Below are 21,317 nucleotides of genomic sequence, written 5' to 3' on the forward strand. Positions count from 1 at the left end.
GTTAGGAGGATGGCCTGATCTGGGATTGGTCCTGGTGATGCTGACACATGGAAGTTCACCTGGTTCTGAAGTGAGCTGTGCCTGGAGCATAATTAGTCCTATAGGTCAATCCTAAGTGTAACCAACCTCCTTGGGCATTCTCAGAGAATGTCTTGGTACCAAACTGGAACCTACTTCTTGGGATCACTTCTTTGAGGAACTGACAGCCTCAGATCCACCATTGCCAGGATCTGCTGGATAACTCAGATCTGGGAAGAGTAGGACGGTGACCAAACTGGCCTTCCAAATGCATGAAGGACTTTCTCTGGCCACGATGCTAGTCATCTGCCCGAAATAAATGCCCCCCTAAACATGTATTCTATTTCTTCGTGTGAACCCTTCCAAAGGTTCTTTGGTCAGCTCCCGCAGTCAATTAAGACCTCTGTGGTGAAGCAACATACAGTGCTGCCACAGTGTAGGTGTGTAGGGTCAGGGGCTGCTGGCCTGCTGCTCAGAGTGTAACTGAACTCAAGGGCGTTGCCGCTTGATGTGCATTAAGTTGAACACAACCCAAGGAAGTGCTGAAAACAAAGAACTTTGTATTACTTGTTACAAGTAAGAAGACAGATAGCTCTGAAAGTACTGTCTTCCTGTGGGGTTAGTACAGGAAGCTTTCATTCAGTGTATTAGGGGGCAGGGGCAGGGAACTTGCATATATATTAAGAGCCTTATATTCTGTTCTTAGGCATTTTGGTTCAACTGTGTATAACTCACATGTCAACATGCTAATGCACATGCTGTATGTTTGAAAAGCAGCAGAACACTCAGCCCAAAGGAGGAGATCTGGTATTATAATGAGCCAAAGTTAACTTTAGGACCACTCAGGGAGGCTTCTGCTCAGGTCCACAGTCCAAACTGGCCTACACTGGCTCGCACAAGAGGCTATCAGGTGAAAGACCTAGTGGGGAGTCCCCTTGGCTGGCTGCTGGTTCTGCAAAACAAAACACATTCCTTCCCTGCTTTTATTCCTTCCCCCTCCTTCCTTCTGCTGAAGGCTTTCAGCCCTTAGATCTGAGTAACTCCCCTTGGTATCCTAGCTAACAAGAGGATGCTGTTTGTGTCCCTGAAGTAGAGGACGCGGCTTGGCCCAGCACTTCTCAGGTGGAGAACAGCAGATCTGAGGAACATTCTGAAGTGGTCCGCAGCATCAGAATCAAGGTATCTTCTTTTTTAAATCCATTTGCTTCACCCTATTTTATATGCCACAGCTTATAAGCTTTTACAGTAACAGAAAGCAAACATTTAAAAGCTGTTAGATCCTATAGAGATATGGCCCAACTTTTTGTTTTGAAAAAGTTTAAAACTTAAAGTGGAAAATATAGCGTAAGGAGTTCCTATATACCCTTCACCCAGATTCTTCAATCATAGCATTTAAATACATTTTGCCTTCTCTCTTTGTCAGACATAAATAAAATTTTTTTCTGAGCCATTTGAGAGTAACTTAGAGATGGGATGACCCATTACCCTTTAATACTTCAGTATACATTTCCTAAAAGCAAGGAAATTCTTCTATGTAATCACAGGATAACCCTCAAAATTAGGAAAATTACCATGTAATCAAAAGATCCCATCTAAATTTTGCCAACTGTCCCAATAATGTCCTTTATAGGCCCAGATTCCAGCCCAGGATCACATATCTGTTGTCACGTCTCTTTTGTACCCCCTTCAATCTGAAACACTTCCTCAGACCTGTTGTTTTTCATGGCCTTCACATTTTGAAGAGTATAGGATGTCCCTCAGTTTCAGTTTATGATAATGTTTACATAAATGAAATCACTCAGTAAACATTTAACAAAAACATACTTCTATGTTGATATACATTAAGGCTGTTATTTAATAATTGTACAGTATTCTGCAGTATGAAAGGGCTATATTTAACAAGTCCCCTGTTAAAGAACACTTAGCTCATTCCTAGTTGTCCACAGTGTAAACCACATTGCAATTAGGAGCTCTGAGCAATTCATCTGGTTTATCTAAAGTGGAATCGATGGGTTAGAGTATGCAAATGTAAGGTTTTGATATTATTGCCAAATACTCATCCTGGTAGATTATCCTTATTTATAATTCCACTAATGATGCATGAGCAGGCCTATTCGCTACACTAATATCAGTGCTGGACATTTTCACTTTTTGAATCTTGGCCAGTTGGGGGAAAAAATCATTTCTTTGATTATGACTGAGGCTGAGCACTCTTCATGCTCATTTTGTCTGTTTTACTTTCTTTTATGAATTACCTTTGCCTGTTTTTCTGTTGGGCACTTTCTGATTTTAAACGGATTTGTCAACTCATTCCTGGCACATTATGCATTTGAGAGCTTTGTTTCAATCTCTGTTGAATATTCTTTTGGGGGGGGGGCTTTTTTTTTTAACTTGTTTTATTTATTATTTTTAAAAATTTACATCCAAATTAGTTAGCATATAGTGCAACAATGATTTCAGAAGTAGATTCCTTAATGCCCTTTACCCATTTAGCCCATTCCCCCCCCCACAACCCCTCCCGTAACCCTCAATTTGTTCTCCACATTTATGAGTCTCTTCTGTTTTGTCCCCCTCCCCGTTTTTATATTATTTTTGTTTTCCTTCCCTTATGTTCATCTGTTTTGTCTCTTAAAGTCCTCATATGAGTGAAGTCATATGATTTTTGTCTTTCTCTAATTTCACTTAGCATAATACCCTCCAGTTCCATCCACGTAGTTGCAAATGGCAAGATTTCATTCTTTTTGATCACTGAGTAATACTCCATTGTGTGTGTGTGTGTGTGTGTGTGTGTGTGTGTGTGTATCACATCTTCTTTATCCGTTCATCCATTGATGGACATTCAGGCTCTTTCCATACTTTGGCTATTGTTGATAGTGCTGCTATCAACATGGGGGTGCATGTGTCCCTTCGAAACAGCACACCTGTATCCCGTGGATAAATGCCTAGTAGTGCAACTGCTGGGTCATAGGGTAGTTCTATTTTTAGTTTTTTGAGGAACCTCCATACTGTTTTCCAGACTGGATGCACCAGCTTGCATTCCCAACTGTTGAAAATTCTAATTCTTACTTGAAATCCAGTTTCCTGAGAACACATATCAAGAATTAGCCACAACCAACAAGGTAACTGAACACCTGCAGGCCAACCCATGCCCACAGAACGCTCTGGTAACAGCTGCAGAAACAGGAGGCAGGTGAAGTGTGAGAAGCCGTAAAAGCAGAGAACAATGAACACCCAGACTGCATTTCTCTCCACTCTGACTCTCGGAGAACTTTTCAGTACCATTCTGCGTCAAGACAGAGCAGTTTCCATCAAAACCTTAGAGGAGAAAGCAGGAAAAGACCTCTCTGACCTCAGCCGTAGCAATCTCTTACTCGGCACATCCCCAAAGGCAAGGGAATTAAAAGCAAAAGTGAATTACTGGGACCTTATGAAGATAAAAAGCTTCTGCACAGCAAAGGAAACAACCAACAAAACTAAAAGGCAACCAACGGAATGGGAAAAGATATTTGCAAATGACACATCGGACAAAGGGCTAGTATCCAAAATCTATAAAGAGCTCATCAAACTCCACACCCAAAAAACAAATAACCCAGTGAAGAAATGGGCAGAAAACATGAATAGACACTTCTCTAAAGAAGACATCCGGATGGCCAACAGGCACATGAAAAGATGTTCAACGTCGCTCCTTATCAGGGAAATACAAATCAAAACCACACTCAGATACCACCTCACGCCAGTCAGAGTGGCCAAAATGAAGAAATCAGGAGACTATAGATGCTGGAGAGGATGTGGAGAAACAGGAACCCTCTTGCACTGTTGGTGGGAATGCAAATTGATGCAGCCGCTCTGGAAAGCAGTGTGGAGGTTCCTCAGAAAATTAAAAATAGACCTACCCTATGACCCAGCAATAGCACTGCTAGGAATTTATCCAAGGGATACAGGAGTACTGATGCATAGGGGCACCTGTACCCCAATGTTTATAGCGGCACTCTCAACAATAGCCAAATTATGGAAAGAGCCTAAATGTCCATCAACTGATGAATGGATAAAGAAATTGTGGTTTATATACACAATGGAATACTACGTGGCAATGAGAAAAAATGAAATATGGCCTTTTGTAGCAACATGGATGGAACTGGAGAGTGTGATGCTAAGTGAAATAAGCCATACAGAGAAAGACAGATACCATATGGTTTCACTCTTATGTGGATCCTGAGAAACATAACAGAAACCCATGGGGGAGGGGAAGGAAAAAAAAAAAAAGAGGTTAGAGTGGGAGAGAGCCAAAGCATAAGAGACTGTTAAAAACTGAGAACAAACTGAGGGTTGATGGGGGGTGGGAGGGAGGGCAGGGTGGGTGATGGGTATTGAGGAGGGCACCTTTTGGGATGAGCACTGGGTGTTGTATGGAAACCAATTTGACAGTAAATTTCATATATTAAAAAAAAAAAAAAAAAAAAAAAAGACAGAGCAGTTTCATTCCTTTCTCCAAAAAATATTTTACATGGAAGAATAAATGCAATACATGTTAATCTAAAGATAGGTCTTAATTATTCAGCTTCACATGCCATTAAAAACCATCATCATGTATTAGGTAAAAGCACCCAGTTTTCAGGTTAAGTCTTACTGTAGGTTGCTAAGGGAAGTTCAAAGCTGGGAAATACGGCTTCAGCTAATGTAGACTTCTTCCTTTCTCCTGAATTGCAAGACTTACAGAAATAGCAAAGAATCTGTGAATGTCTATGTGGTGTGGTGCAAAGCTGAAATCTCAACTGATATAATGCAATGTGTCCACAAGGAAATGCACAATGTTTACTACATCTGGAGGGAAGAGTCCTGTCAGAAAAGTAAATCGGAAACAAATACATTAAATTCTCACTTTTTAATCAGTCAAATCCATCAGTTAACTAATTGTAGCCATTGGTTACTGAAAGGCAAGTATAATGGTGCTCTGGCAGACAGAAGACAAATATGCTCTTGAGGAACATGCACTCTAGCAGGGGAACAAGATAGACAAAGCTGAAACATTAAGGGACTGCCCTGAGGATGCTGGGAGAGCGCATATTATAAGTGGAACAGCATTTCAGAGATGAGCAAAGTAACCGCGCATGGGTCCAGGGGTGTGGGGGTGACAGAGGATTTAGATAGGCTTAATGGAAAAGTGGCATTTGAGTTGGGCCTCAATGGATGGTAAGAGCTGCATGGGAAGGGGGAAAGTGGTGGATAATGGGGCCCAGGGCACAGAAGGCACAGAGGTGGCAGTTGTCAAGTCGCTCAGTGGAGGAAACATGAAAACGTGCTGAGCACACGAGGCTGCCCTACAGATGCAGTAACAGGCAGCAAAGAGGCACTGGTGTCTCCAGAGCAGGAAGCAGCCGGAGGAACTGGTGTTCCATAATGCTTTTTAGCCCATGCCAAGCCATATGGGGGACCAAGGGAGAAAGAAAACTTAGTAGTACTGATCCTGTCTTTATTTAAAATTTTGATATTTTGTTCATCATGGATTATTTTTTGCATTAATTTTGATTTTGAAAAATACTACACTGAAATATTATTTATTTTGATTATTGCATTTTTTTGGTACCCCCTTAATTTTGTGCCTGAGGCAAGAGTTTTTGTGCCTGACTTACCTCACCCTCATCCCAGCCCTGTGTTCTATTTCTGAAGTTCAGTTGTGGGGACATGGGTGTTCATGTTATTATTAATTATAAAATATAGCTTACTCATGTTACAAATCTTCTGTGGTCAGTAAACAGTATTTAAGAAAAACAATTAAGGTAAATTAGGATTTTAAGAAGATTAATTGGGAACTTTGAAGCCCAACAAGCACAACAGGGAAAAGAATCCTTTGTGCTTCATAGTCAATCTTTAGGGGAGAATAATTCCCTGTTGCTTCAGCGTATGCAGTGCAAGCAGAAAAGGGTGGTTTTGCCCACATCCAAGTGGGTGAAAGATGACCGAGGGGTATGAGAGGCTGCTGTCCCCTTGGAGACAGGCCCTGAGTAGCTCAGCCACTGTAGCCAGACTGATCCTGCTGCATGGCCTGAGGCAAGCTTCCACAAATGGGCCACAAACAGTGGGTTTGGCCCACATCTCATATATAACAAATCCATCCAGGGCGCCTGGCTGGCTCAATCCGTAAAGCATGAAACTCTTGATTTCTGGGTTGTAAGTTTAAGCCCCACATTGAGGGCAGAGTTTAGTTAAACACACACACACACACACACACACACACACACACACACACACAAAACCATCCAGCTGTGCTCAAAGAGAAGCTACTCATTGGGCCACAGTGCTGACCACAGGGCCACAGTCCAAGAAGCAATGGAAGATTGATGAACTCTATAAAAGTCTCAGGGCTACCTGCATCTAGGAGATGAGGTGGTGTTTGACCCAAAAAGTATTCCTAGTACCTCTAAAAATGTAAAACCTGAAATCTGTTTTTGTTAGTAAAGTGGTGCCTAATGAAAGCTAATTGTTAGCCAGAGAAGTCAATTAGCACGCAGCACAAATATCAGAAAAGGCCAAGGGAAAGGCTGAAAGGTGCAGGCTGCTTCCTGAGCCCGTCACTGGGTGCACGTCACAGTTATTTGATGTGGACCTCCCAGTCAGCGCTGATGTTCAGTGACAGCTTCTCCAGGCTCAGGGTGGCCATTGTGGTACAATATGTAAAAACCACAGGCTCTTCTTTACCGTCTAAATATCAAGACAATAGCAGGAAAAGTTTGATGAATATCTAGGAGAGAAAGATCTTTCTTTCAAATATAAAATATTTCTGACTTGGTCATAAAACCTTAAGCCCCATGTAGGAAAATCCAGCTGAATAGCACTTTTACCCATGGACTTCCATGAATTTTTTGAAGATTAAACCCTCTATCATTTTGAGTGCAAGATTGGTTGAAAAGGAGTTGTAAGGAACAAAGAAGTTCAGCAGGTAAGAAAGGATATATCCTTTTAAGAAACTCCATAAACATGGGTACGATTCTCTGCAGCTTCAGACAGCTACAGTTAAACAAAATATTCAGAGAAGTTACAATATTTTTCAAGCCCCAAATAATTTCCCTTAGAAAAATGTTAACATCTTATAGTTCGTGGAAAGACCAGTCGATGAGGAGAAGCAGGGTGGCTTTGCTCCTTTTAGACACCTGGGTATTTGACCAGTGTATTTCAGAAAGTACAGGGTCCACTCCGTTGAGCACACGACATCAGTTTTGGGACTAATCATCTCTTCACTGGGTGAAGAGATACTTCCATGTTTACAGAAACAAATGAACTGTTTCCTCACCAGATGAATGGGTGGTCACAGAAGATGGCTGCTTCTTGAGGCCAAGGACGAAGACCCGCTCCACCACACACTTGCTGGGATGATGACCTCTTTTGTCAGCACAACTGGAATAGATGCAAAGGGCATTAGGAAAAGGAGGAGAATAGGGGTTTGGACTGGTTACTAGGTCAACATCCCAGCCTTGTGGGTTCCTCTCCCATCTTTCCCTATGGAGGCAAGAACAATACGGTTGTCACGTTTACTAAGATGAAGAGAAGGAAAAAGATAATTCCATGTGCTGAGGACTGCCTAACCAGTAGACAAACCAGTCTCCCTTTGACAAGCCATTTGGAGAGATATCACCTAAGGACACTGAAGTCACAAATGTGACTTCGACACTGCAATCAAATTAAGAACTCAGATATTTAATCACTTGTTGAATGGGGCAATACATGGGATTAATCAGAACTTAAATTGAATTCTTTTTTATGTTTTAGAGAGGGAGGAAAAGGAAGATGGAGACAATAAGGAAGGAAGATTCATGGAGTGACTGAAATATACTCCAGGGAAATTCCAGACCAAGATGGCAACACAAGAGGTCCCTGAATTTCCCTCCTTTCATGGAGATACTGAACGTAAAGCTACAGGTGGAGCAATTCCCTTCTGGAGATACAGAAACTACCTGAGTGACTCCCACACATTGAGTGACTGCGAAAATATCCACATCGAAACAGGTAGGAAAGGCTAAGACACACTCTCACTCCCTACCCCCAGGGCAGTGCCATACAAGTGGAAGGGGAACTCCCAAATCCCAACTTCTCCCTGAAGAGTGAAGGGCTTGGACCACACTTCTAGTACCCCAGTTTTAAGGCCTCCCACCTGAGATATGAGCCCTCAAACCACCTATCAATAATTACTCCAAGTGTATTTGAACGAAATTCTCCAATCAATGGAGACACGGCTGCTGAGTGGTTAAAAAGTCAATACCCAGCTACCTATAAGAGACCCACTTCAGCTTTAAGGAAACATACAGAAGGAAAGTGAAGGGATGAAAAATGATATTCCATGCAAATGGAGATCAAAAAAAGGCAGAGCTAGCTATGTTTATATCAAACAAAACAGACTTTATGCCAAAAACTGTAATAAGAGACAACAAAGATCATTATATAATGATAAAAGAGTCAATTCATTAAGAGGTTATAACATTTGTAAATATTTATGCACCCGATATCAGAACACCTAAATATATAAAGCAAATATTAGTAGATCTGAAGGTTGAAATAGACAGCAATACAGTAATAGCAGGGGACTTCAGTGCCCCGCTTTCAACTATGGATAGATCATCCAGACAGAAAACCAATAAGGAAAACGTGGACTTAAACTACATGATAGACCAAATAGACTTAATAGATATATATAGAACATTCCATTCAGTAGCAGCAAAATACATATTCTTCCCAAGCACACATGGAACATTCTCCAGGATAGACCATATATTAGACTACAAAATAAGTCTTAACAAATTTAAAAAGACTGAAATTATATCAAGCATCTTTTCTAACCCTAATAGTAGGAGAGCAGAAATCAATCACAAGAAGAAAACTGGAAAAGTCACAAATCCTTGGAGATTAAATAACATGCTCCTAAACAACCAATGTGTCAAAGAGAAGTCAAAAGGGAAATAAAGTATCCTAGACAAAGTAAAATGGAAACACAACATATCAAAACTTACAGGATGCAGCAAAAGCAATTCTAAGAGGGGAGCTTATAGTAATAAATGCCTACATTAAGAAAAAGAAAAGACCTTAAATAAACAATCTAACTTTACACCTCAAGGAACTATAAAAAGAAGAACAAACTAAGCCCAAAGAAAGTAGGAGGAAGGAAATAACAAAGGTCAGAGTGAAAATAAGTGGAACAGAGGCTAAGAAGACAATATGAGGTCAATGAAACTAAGAAATAATTAAAAAACAAATAAATAAGCTGGGGCACCTGTCTGGCTCAGTCAGTAAAGCACGTGACTCTTGATTTTGGGGTTGTGAGTTTGAGCTTCACCTTGGATGTAGAGATTACTTACATTAGAAAAATAAATATAAACAAAATAGACAAATCTTTAGCTAGACTCACCAACAAAAAGAGGACTCAAGTAAGTACAATCAGAAACTAACATATCACTATATGTTAACTATACTAGAATTTAAATAAATAAATACATAAAATAAGAAATGAAAGAGGAGACGTTACATTTGATACTTCAGAAATACTAAGGATCATAAGAAACTACTAGGAGTAATTACACACCAGTAAAGTGGATAAGCTAGAAGAAATGGATAAATTCTTAGAAACATACAAGCTACCAATACTGAATCATGAAGAAATAGAAAATCTGAACAGGTCAGTTACTAGTAAGGATAGTGAATCAGTAATAAAAGACTGCCAACAAAGATAAGTCCAGGACCAGATGGCTTTGCTATTGAACTCCATCAAACATTTAAAGAATTATCAGTCCTTTTCAAACTCTTCCAAAGAGTGGAACACTACCAAAGCTAGCAAGGATACTTATAAGAAAAGAAAATGACAGGCCAATATCCTTGATGAACACAGATGCAGAATTCCTCAACAAAGGATCATACACCATGATGAAGTGGGATTTATTCCTGGGATACAGAGATGCTTCAACATTGGCAAGTCAATAAATGTGATACAGTACATTAATAAAAGAAGGATAAAAATACTATGATTATTTCAGTAGATATAGAAAAAGCATTGGAAAAAATTCAACAGCTTTTCATGATAAAAATTCTCAACAAATTAAGTATAGAATGAATGTATCTCAACATAATAAAAGCTGTTTTGACAAGTGCACAGCTAACATCATACTCAGTGGAGACAAGCTGAAACAACATCAGAAAGAAGACAAGGATGCCGACTCCTCACCATTTTTGTTCAACATAGTACTGGACACCCGAGGTAGAGCAATTAGGCAAGAAAAAGAAATAAAAGGCATCCAAATTGGAAAGGAAGTAGTAAAATTGTTTCTATTTGCAAATGGAAGGAGAGGCTGGTTAAAGGGTACAAACTTTCAGTTATAAGATGAATAAGGTCTCAGGATCTAACATATAAGATGGTGACCATAGTTGACAATACTATATCCTATAATTGAAATTTGCCAAGAGAGTAGAACTTAAGTGTTCTCACTAAAACAGAACAAGACAACAAACAAACAAAAAAGGTTTGTGAGGTGATGGGTGAGTTAATTAACTTGATGGTGGGAATCCTTTTACAGTATATACGTACAGCAAATCACCATCTTGTACACTTTAAATACATTACATTTTTACTTGTCAATTATATCTTAGTGAAGCTAAAAAAAAAAAAAAGTACTCCACAAATGGCCTTCATCATTACTTTCTTTAAATAGTACCTTAAAACAACAGCTGTGCTTTTGAGGATAGCATAATTTATTTAAGAAAGCACACAGCTTTTTAGCTGCTATTACCTGTTGGTCAAAACACCTGACAAGAATGAAAACTTCCTATGCAAGAATTGCTTCTGGCGGAGGTACTGGAATGAATGGCCATCGTCGAGATAGAGTTCACCCACGGCAGAACCCTGGAGAGTGAATCATAGGGAGAGAATGTGCTTATATAATAGCTTACTAGGAAAAGAATGTCACCCACTAGAGGGATTAAAAAATCTGTGAAAAATTTTATTAAACAAAAGCTTACTATTCAAGCTGCACAATGTAGTCATACAAATATATACATTCAGTGCCCATTGGAGAATTAATATGAATAAGGAAGTCACATAAGAGGAGCACAAAGAGACCTTGCTGAAAAAAATTTAAACTACGAAATATGGTCAGTGGCACAGGTGGCTTCTTTGAAAATAGTATCTTAAAATGAGACGACAGGTCAAGAAAAGTTCACACAATAAAACGAAGCTAAAAAAAATGTAGTATATAATGGAGGAGATCAACTATCTTTAGAAACCCTCCATTTAGACAATGGAAGTTCCTTCTTCGTTTCAGTAGGAGGACCACTTTGGCATGTCAAACAATGTCACAGCACTCCATATGGCAGTTTATTGTTATTGACAATGTTTGATGTGCTATGGATCTCGAGTCTCTTGTATTTATTCTGTGGTCTGAGACTCATAGTTTGGTCCAAGAAGACATGTCTAAGTAAAGTAGATGGAAAAGAAAGATGTAAGAAAAATAAAGTTTAATTATTTTATAATATTTGTGCAAGAGTAAGAATTTGTGTTGGAAGTGTATTTGGGCAAAAGGATAAGAAAGAAATCTGCTATAGGTTTCATTTGGCTCAAAAGATCTGAAAAGGACATACAAATTCTGGATCCTTCTAAGCTTTACCCCAGGAAATTTTAGTTGTTTGAGCCATCTGATGAGAACAAAAGTCATTGGGTGAGGTCAGTGTTGCTGAAATGTTGCATAGATACAGGTACCCTCTTAGAGGAGACTGAATTTTAGGGCTAATCCATGTGGCAGGCTGACTATGCCCAGTGAGCATTTAGTCCAGTGGTAATCAAGGCCAAGCTGCAGAGCACCAAGGTCATGATGCTCCAGAGGAAATTGCTAACATTTCTAGTTCTCAGAGTTCTCTTAAGTACAATTCCATGAAAGTCAGACAAGCTGGACAGTGAATCTGAAATGTTTCAAAACATCAGAAACACCCATCCCATAACTAACTGGGGTGTATCATTTTTAAATACTACCACATACTCAGAAGGCTACTACTCCTGTAAAGAGATAAAGTAGTAACGAATGAGTTGTGTAAAGGTAACATTTTCCAAATACCTTAGTGCTGAGAGCCACCCGGAGTCCATATGGGGAATCAGTCATGTAGCCTGTGGATTTTCCTATAGTTGTCTTTATGGGCACTATACTTCCACCTCGTTGAAACACTGGTATCTATAACAGAACAATACTCTTGGGGAAGGAGCATTTGTAAAAGGCAATCTCAAAGTAGAATCTAAAAATACTTCATGGTACAAGACTCACATTCTTTTTAAAAATTTTTTTACAACATTTAGTTATTTTTGAGAGACAGAGTGAGACAAAGCACGAGTGGGGGAGGGGCAGAGAGAGGAGACACCGAATCCGAAGCAGGCTCCAGGCTCCAGAGCCCGATAATGGGGCTCAAACCCATGAATTGTGAGATTGTGGCCTGAGCTGAAGTCAGGCACTTAACCGACTGAGCCACCCAGGTGCTCTAAGATTCACATTCTTTACAAGTATAGACTCAACAGCAAAGTAAATTTGTGAGCACAGAGATGGAAAATATGGAAGCCCTGGCATTAAAAGGAAGAGTTCAAACACTAAAAAAAAAAATGGTCCATTTTTTAATTCTTAGGGAAACTTTTCACCCTTCATCAATTTGTTACCTCTTCTGCCTATCCTATCAGTAGTTCCTGTTTTGTACTTTTAATTTGCTTGTCAACATAGTACACATGTTTCACCAGGGCCCTGCTAAGGAGTGAGTTTTTCTGCCTGTGTAAGTAGGCCCACATGTATGTACGTGTGCCTATAAAAAATTATAGTTTCTTGGCTTCAGGGAGATGACTTTGTCCTTACTCACTAGAGTCCATACCCTTCCTGCTCCCTGCTTTCCTAAGTCACCAGGATGCCTGATTCAATTCTGAGAGTAAATTTGTGAAACTTCTGTTATAGAAACCCCGAAAGCACTTTAAGTGATTCTAACAACAGTGTTATAGACATGGCCCATACCTATGGTTCTTCTGGAGTGGCATTCCCAGCACAGAAAGCCCAGGAGGTCTCCTGCCTCCCCATACAGTCCTCTGTAAGGAAGCTCCCTAGATCACATGGGGGCTTGTACTTCACTGAGTAAAGTACCAGAGGGAGAAAAGTACACGAATACAGATGAAGTTGGGTGTGAGGGTGGAGTAGATAAGATGTCCACCTTCTGCCTGACTCACAGTTGGCAGCAAGGAGTAAAGTGCATTTATCTCCCCACCCTCATCAGCCCATCGCTTCGTATTTTCTTTTCTCAAAGACCGAGGTAGTAGGTTAGTACAGAATGGGCTCTGAAGTGGGAGTGCGGCTGGCCTGGGTTCTTATCTCAGTTCTGCCAAAATCTAGCCATAAGCCTGGACAAGTAATTTAACTTCTCTGAACTCAGGTTCTTCCTCTGTAAGCATGAGAGACTCAAGTCGATGAATGTTAAAGTCTCTTCTAGATCTGAAAGTTGAAATTTGAAATCATTTTATTATGGAGTTCATACTGCTGATGACAGCTTTCAAAAAACAACATCAATAAATGTTTCTTACTCTTAAAACTACTTAGGGCCTGCAGTAGTGGTTGTGATTTAGCTGCAAGAGCAAACTCCCCTTCACAAGTTCAGGTGGGATGGGCCCCTGTGATTCCAACATCGAAACTGACAGCCTTCCTTGCACCTAGAGGTCCAGGGTTACAACTGAAAACTCATGTTTTGTGACTTGGTCTGGTAGAAAGACATTCCATATGGTGTGTGTGGTGACTGGATTTTTACTCCATTTTCAGCGTTACTATTTTTCTTACACATACAAATGTAAATATATGGGAAAGAATTGTTTGTTCTTGATGTTTCATACCGTGAGACCAGGCTATATGTTTATTCTTTTTTTCTCACATTTTAACAGCTTTATTGGTATAATTTACATGCCATATGATTCAACCACTTAAAATGTACAATTAAATGTTTTTTAGCATATTGAGAGTCATGTACCCATCACCACAATCAATTTTGAAACATTTTCATCACCCTAAAAAGAAACTCTGTACCCATTAGCAGTCATTCCCCATTGCTCCCAAGCCCTCTCTCTGCCCCATCCCTATGCAACCATTAATCTGCTTTTTGACTCTCTCTATAGAAGTGTTGTTATGCAGAACACTATGTCCTTGGTTCTCGCTATGCAGGCACATGTTATGGACTGAATGTTTGTGTCCCGACAAGATTCATATGTTGAAGCCCCAACCACCAATGTGACTGTATTTGGGAACAGGACCTTTAAAGAGGTAATTAAGGTTAAATGAGGCCAAAAAGTGAGGCCCTGATCTTATAGGACTAGTGTCTATAAGAAGAGACACCAAAGAGTGCATGCTCTCCCTCTGCCATGTGAGGGCAAAGAAAGAAGGAGGCTGTCTACATGCCAGGAAGACAGTCCTCAGCAGGAAATGAATTGGTTGGCCCCTTAATCTGGAACATCTGGCCTCCCAAACTGTGAGAAAACCAACTTCTGTTGGTTAAGCCACCCAGTCTATGGTGTTTTATCACGGCAGTCCAAGCAGACTGATAGAGCACAGTAGGTAAAAATTACAGCCTGAAAACAACTTACAGTGTCCAAAGTTACTGGGATCTTCACAGTACATGCTCCTTCCCAATGAGTACCTGTTTTAGAGTCATACCAGACCTGAAAAGGAACAGATCCTAATGAGAGAGAGTATATGAGCAACTCTGCTCACAATTTCATTATTCAGTAAAACATCCATTTATCTGGATTTCAAATACCCAGAAAGCTAAAAAAAAAATAGGCACAATTTTTTAAAAATCTGGAGTAGAAGTTAGGAAGAACATATGCTTTTAAGAAGGTCCCAAAGGACTAACCTAGTACCGTGATAGATTAAGTTGACTGAAAGGCCACTTATTTGTCCATCTGTCCATCCAAAAGTTATTTATCGAACAATCTGCCACATGCCCAGCACTGCTAGGCATACGTGAGTGAACAGAAACACAGAGTTCCTGCTGTCATGGATTTTATAATTTGGTTGTTTTATAAACTTACTGTGTGTAGCAGTAAAAAAAGACGATGGAATAAAGGAACAGCAATAACGAAGAAAAGCACAGTGCAAGCAAATACATTATAAATGAGTGGGAGAAAAGGAAAGTGTCAGAGAAGGAAACAGGTTTTAGAGAAAGGCAAGTGGAAACTTGGATTGCTACTATGATATCATTTTTTTTTAAAGCAGAGTACGATTCACTGATAAGGTTCAAATTCTTATCTGGGATCCTCATCAAGGGGGTTTAGTTGCTGAAGTTAACAAGAAGGTCCTACAAAGTAATTTGATGGAATAAAATCCGTAAGATCCCAGCAGCAGCAGCATGGAAACAAAAACCTCTTTTTCTCTCTTCTAGCCGTATAATTTCTGGCAGCCAAGGAGTCTATTTCGCAAGTTCACCTCCTGGGATTACCACATCCTTTATATAGCTGCACTGTTAACTCTGTCACCGTCCTGCTGTGAATGTGAGAGGGCTGTGACTTGACCATCCTCAGCTACAGGGAACTCTTAATTCAACTGGATCAAACCCACCTTGTCTCTATGTATTATCCTTGGCTGGATTCAATTTGCTAATGTTTTGTCAAGGATTTCTGCATCTGTGTTTATGAGGGATATTGTCATAGCTTTCTTTTCTTATAATGTCTTTCTTTGGCAAATTGCAGTACCTTTAGATAAAGAGTAGTGGGAGTGAAAGGTAAAACAAAACAAAACAAAAAAACCCCAAAAAACTGGCTTAAATAAGATTTTGGAATTACCTGTCTGTCATTTCCGGAACTAATTAGAATAAGGGGTATAGAGTATGTGCTCTGGTAATATATACAAACATCCCCAGCCTAGGAAGGGTAAACTGATATAAAGTACCATGTAGATCAGACCTAGTGCTCAGTCACCAAGCTCCTCACTAAGTACTTACTAAAGGCCTTCTACCCATCAGATACCCATCTAGATGCTGAGGATATAGAGTAAACATAACAGATGAAAATCACCGCCCTTAAGAAGCTAACATTCTAATGGGAGAGAAAGATAATAAACAAAACATGTAAGTAAATATCCAGTATGTTAAAGGTGGCAGGTTCTGTGGGAAAAATGAAGGATGAAGACAGGCTGGACAGTACCAGGGGCAGTGGGAGTGATCTGTAATCTTAACTAGGTGGTCAGAGAAGTCCTCACTGAGAAAAAGCTATTTGAGCAAAGACTTTAAGTAGAGGGAATGGGCCATCTAGAAATATGAGGAAAAGTGACAACAAGGGACGTTAGGTAGCCCCCTTGCACAGTGCGATGTTATACTAGCTGACTGATGAGGTCAAGGACTTGGCTCTCCAATCCAGGGTCTGTGAAGATGTAATGAGAGAAACAATCATAGAACACTCTGGGAAATGATGTTGAAGGAATATGTTACACAGTCACAACGATGTGCTTGCAATGATGATAGATCTTTAAGAACATGTTTTATTAGTTAAAAAATTAATAAAAAAATTAATTTGTGGCTAAGTCATGAGGGAACTAGTTCCTCTTAACAGGAGGCTGTTGCTTTATTGATTTTTTTTATTATTTTTTTTAACGTTTATTTATTTTTGAGACAGAGAGACACAGAGCATGAACAAGGGAGGGTCAGAGAGAGAGGGAGACACAGAATCTGAAACAGGCTCCAGGCTCTGATCTGTCAGCACAGAGCCCGACACGGGGCTCGAACTCACGAACCACGAGATCATGACCTGAGCCGAAGTCGGACGCTCAACCGACTGAGCCACCCAGAGGCCCCGAGGCTGTTGCTTTATTAAAATCGAATTGCAAAACTCTCGGCAGAAGTGCTTGGCAGAACAATTTATTTAGCTGTTGTTGTTTACTCAGGGGGAACCTTTGTAAAGAGCCCTCAACTTCAGAATTGCAAATTACTGGAGAAACCAAGAGGAAAGAACATAACTCATGAACATTCTGGAGAAGAGCCAGGGTATTGCTATATCAATAATGACAAACATAGTGGGCTGAATGGTGGCCCCTCAAAAAGGTGTATGTACTTCCTAATCCCTAGGAGTGAATATTCCTTCCTGTGGTAACAAATTTGATTTTGGGAGTAGGAGATTATCTGGGATTATCCAGGTGGGTCCTAAATGTCATCTCAAGGGTCCTCATATGAGAGACAGAAGAGGAGACACAGTCGCACAGAGGAGAAGGTGCCGTGACAATGGTGGCATACATTAAGTGATGTGCTGTGGCTACAAAGCTAGGAACCACAAGAACTGCAGGCAGCCACCAGAAACAAGGAGAGAGTCATGGAATAGATTCTCCTCCAGGAGGAACCAACCCTGCTGACACCTTGATGTGGGGCTTCAAGCCTTCAGAACTGGGAGAGAATAAATTTTTGCTATGTTAAGCCACCAGATTTGTGGTAATTTGTTACAGCGGCCTCAGGAAACGAATACAGCAACCCCACAGGTAGAGCTGGATGGAGAGAGAATGCCAGTGCTGGATGTTTCATGGTATTGCCTCGCCGGCACTCGACAGTACTGAGCACTAAGCATGGCCCGGCTCAGCTACCTCACCACAAGCCTTGACAATCCAGGAATATGTTGACATGGACGTCTCACATCAGTTTGGTAACCTTCACACCTCCTCCCCCTGGCTGCAAAGGTCTCTGGCGATGTTCCAGTGCCCAAGGACTCTCTCCAGGATTTGTCTCCTCTTTTCTCTCCATTCCATACCTTCTTTACCTGGTCTGGTGCCCCAAGTTTCTGCCCTGCCTCTTCTCCTGGCCCCTTTGCACCATCCATGGTCTGTCTCTGGAGGATGTTGCTGTTACTGCTTGTGGATCTCTGCTCTGCATCCCATGGGCTAATCCCACCTCTTCCTGTGTCCTGCCTTGGTTCAGTGCCCTGGGCTCCAGAAGTCCAGGGTGGTATTTTATACAGTGATAATCATCAAAGACAATAACTAATAAAAGAACTGGGAGGCTGGGGGGTGGAGGCACAAAGGAAGTCACCATTGTTACTTTTTACCCACTTTGGCAAGTGCCTGGAGACAGCTTTTAGTACCAAAAACTTAGGATTTAGATAGGGCCAGAACCAATGAGCAAAGTCTCTTCTTACTTATGTTTCCCCCCACACACTCATACCTCTTAGTAGACTGAAGATTTCTTCCTACTCAAAGCCTCCATGTGTTAACAAGGAGTCACTTACACAAGTCAAAGGGTGAAGGTAAAGAACCTTCTGACCCTCCCCGGTGTTGTCACCTATTCATCTTTCTCCCCACTCTTTCGTTATGTTTCTTGACCTCTGAAGTCACGATTTACAAGAATCTTCAGTTGCTATAGACATTTGGGCTGTCTTCCCAACTGCATGATGCAGAAATCTATGTCCTAACAGGGGCTAATTCATCAGAGTGAAGGGAGAAGATATGAGACACGTAAGATATGTGGCTGTTTCTCATTTATTCTTACCTCATTTGATCCTGGCAGAAACACACTGACTGTGGTGGCTTTTGGTTCTGTGACTGGATGAACCAATAAAGCACTTCCTGAAAAACAGAGAAGAAATAAAGTTGAACATCATTCTAAGAAGTCTGAAAATACCCTTCTCCCCTGTGTGCTTTTGTCGTTGTAGAGATCACTCAACTATGAACCTGGTGAAAGTAGAGACCTTGGTGAATTGAACCAATGATTCATCAGAGAGATGCACTTTGGAGAGGGGACCAGTGCTCAAATCGGGGACTGTATTCTTAATTATCACTAATCTATTTATGGCATATTAGGGTAATGGAGAGGGACCCTGCCACAGTCCATCACAGTCTCCTGTGCACAGCTGCTCGTATGCCAGGAGTCTGGAGGAGCTACTGCACTTCTCCAAGTGCGTCACTGTTTGCTGTCAGTGACTTTGAAAACGGTGAGCCTACAACTGTTATCCAGAACTGTGGTCAGCATGGATAGGAGTGTATCAGTGGGGCAGTGGGCAGTTATCATTAGGAAGGCTGGAATTCTCTTAAAGGCAACCTGGATTATTAATTTTGTTTTGACCATGGCCCCATATGTATATAAATTTCATCCATTTATGAATTCACTCTTTAATTCTACAAATATTTATTGAGTTCCGGGTGAGTGCCAGGCATTATGCTAGGCTCTGGAGATACAGTGGCAAATAAGACAGATAATATGCCTATCCTCATGGAGTCTGCAGTCAGTAAAGACGGTTATTAAACAAATAATTACAAATTAGAGTTGGGACAAAAACCAAAAAGGCAAAAGCACAAAACGGAATGAAAGTTATGTAATAAGAGGGACTGACTTTGACTGAATTTAGGTGTAATTGGGTATTAGAAGCAATTCTGGTCAGGGAAATGTTCTCCAAGGAAGTAGCTATTTAAACTGAGACCTAAGAATGATTGGAGAGAGAGACAGCGTGAAGCTTTTTGTGTTTTAGGATTTCCACTCCTTAGAAACAGGATTCACCTTTTGGGCATTTCTCTATTGAGCATGGTTTCTTGAGTCCTATTTCCAAGATGATAAATGTCCCTATTGTGGATTTGGTGGCCAAACCTTGTTAAAGAAGAGGCCAACAACATCAACAACCCTATTTTGCATATGAAGTAAGCCCTCTGAGTCTGGTCTACTGTTTTCTACTTCCATTCCCTATAGTGGTATCATAAAGCTTATAAGTGGACCAGAACAAGAACCTGAAATTGCATCCACAAATAGAATAGATTTATATGAAGTTAACAATATGAGAAGTGCAACATGACCACAGAATAGAACTATCTTTCCATTAATACACTAAAAATCTTTTTTTTAATCTTTATTTATTTTTGAGAGAGAGAGAGAGACAGAGTGCGAGTGGGGGAGGAACAGAGAGAGGGAGACACAGAATCTGAAGCAGGCTCCAGGCTCCGAGCTGTCAGCACAGAGCCCTACGTGCGGCTCGAACTCACAAACCATGAGATCACGACCCTCGAGCTGAAGTCAGACGCCCAACCGACTAAGCCACCCAGGCGCCCCAATACACTAAAAATCTTAATGACAGAGTTACTTTTTATTATTTGGCTGTCTTGAGATTAGCGATTTTTTTTTTTTAGTGCTCTTATACTAGGAAATATAACAAAAACATAATTACAATATATTTATCATAGTGATAAGAACTGCTCACCTAGCATGTATTCATCTTCCACACCAAAAGTGTTTAATTCCTCTGGGAACTCTATCCATAGAGGCCTGGGGAAAGAAAAAAAAAATTCTTACCTCAACATTACTAAATGTTTTATTACTATTAAATCACTTATATTTTCAGTTTTATAACTACTCAAAGGAAATTAGAAAAAGCCAAAGAGTCAAGACTCTTTTCATATGATTTAAGATTTTATGAGCAATTGCTAGGATTACTACATATTGTTCTAATGTGAAAGACCTATCTACTCACTGGAACGTTCCAATGAAAGATTGAGAATTCTGGTAAGTACAATTTTGCCTTCCGATTGTTGAGCACTGACTACTCTGAAGGCAGAATCAGAGCTTTGGGCAAGTCCAAATGCCCAACACATTCAGTGTGGAACAAATTAAATGTGTGTAAAACCATATTTTTATGATGATGTAAAATCTGTGCCATGTTTTCATACTGTCACTGCCTTTCATGCATCCTTAATTATTACCTATATTAAATGAAAAGAACTGGTTTTACTTGTTTTCATGCTGGCAACATTTTTGGAGGGTTGAGAAACAGCTGTGTGGTTTTGTTTTTTTATTCTTTTACACAACTATCTAGGAGGCCTTTGGGCTTATAAAGATAAAATCTTCAACATCTATGTATCTGGATATCAGCTTAATGGTCCTAATGCTTTTTCAACCTCATGAGTAAAGGATATTTTTTTAGTAAGATAAATTTATTTTTAGTTTATTCACTAGCCTTTGTAATAACAGATCCTTTTCCTACTGAATAGTAACAAAGCAGTAGTCTTTCCTTCTGGCTGATGTCTAGCATTACCAGGGAAACTTCTAACAAATACAGATCCTGAGATCTACCCAAGGAGATTCCTAGTAGGTCTGGAGGTATGGCCTTGAAATCTATAGTTTTAAAAAGCTCCCCAGGTGATTCTGATCTGAGCCAGGTTTAGGAAGTGCTGATCTGGAAGCCTTGGTGTACTATGTGTGTCTCTGTATCATTCTGTAACCTAGAAAGTAGGTTTTTCACATCTTGCCTCCAAAATAGAATCAGAATATAATTTATACGCCAGGAAAAAATGTTCACCTCCAACTTG

The 21,317-nt window shown here is 40.3% G+C and overlaps 1 protein-coding gene across 7 annotated transcripts in view; it reads right to left on the reverse strand.

Moving 5' to 3' along the window:
* Window positions 1–4,885: 4,885 nt before the first annotated feature.
* Window positions 4,886–21,317, reverse strand: part of GANC (glucosidase alpha, neutral C) — a 75,353-nt gene continuing 58,921 nt past the window's right edge. For all 7 annotated transcript variants that reach the window (XM_060618844.3, XM_060618842.3, XM_060618841.3 and 4 more), the window contains 7 exons: window positions 20,213–20,277; window positions 18,517–18,593; window positions 14,639–14,713; window positions 12,102–12,215; window positions 10,785–10,897; window positions 7,307–7,410; window positions 4,886–6,717 (listed from right to left, as the gene is read on the reverse strand). In XM_060618844.3, coding sequence (XP_060474827.3) covers window positions 6,608–6,717; window positions 7,307–7,410; window positions 10,785–10,897; window positions 12,102–12,215; window positions 14,639–14,713; window positions 18,517–18,593; window positions 20,213–20,277 — 658 coding nt within the window. In that variant the 3' untranslated portion in view covers window positions 4,886–6,607. The remainder of the gene's footprint in view (window positions 6,718–7,306; window positions 7,411–10,784; window positions 10,898–12,101; window positions 12,216–14,638; window positions 14,714–18,516; window positions 18,594–20,212; window positions 20,278–21,317) is intronic.

Source organism: Panthera onca, chromosome B3 (genome assembly GCF_046562875.1).
Source record: "Panthera onca isolate mPanOnc1 chromosome B3, mPanOnc1 haplotype 2, whole genome shotgun sequence".
Lineage (NCBI taxonomy): Eukaryota > Metazoa > Chordata > Mammalia > Carnivora > Felidae > Panthera > Panthera onca.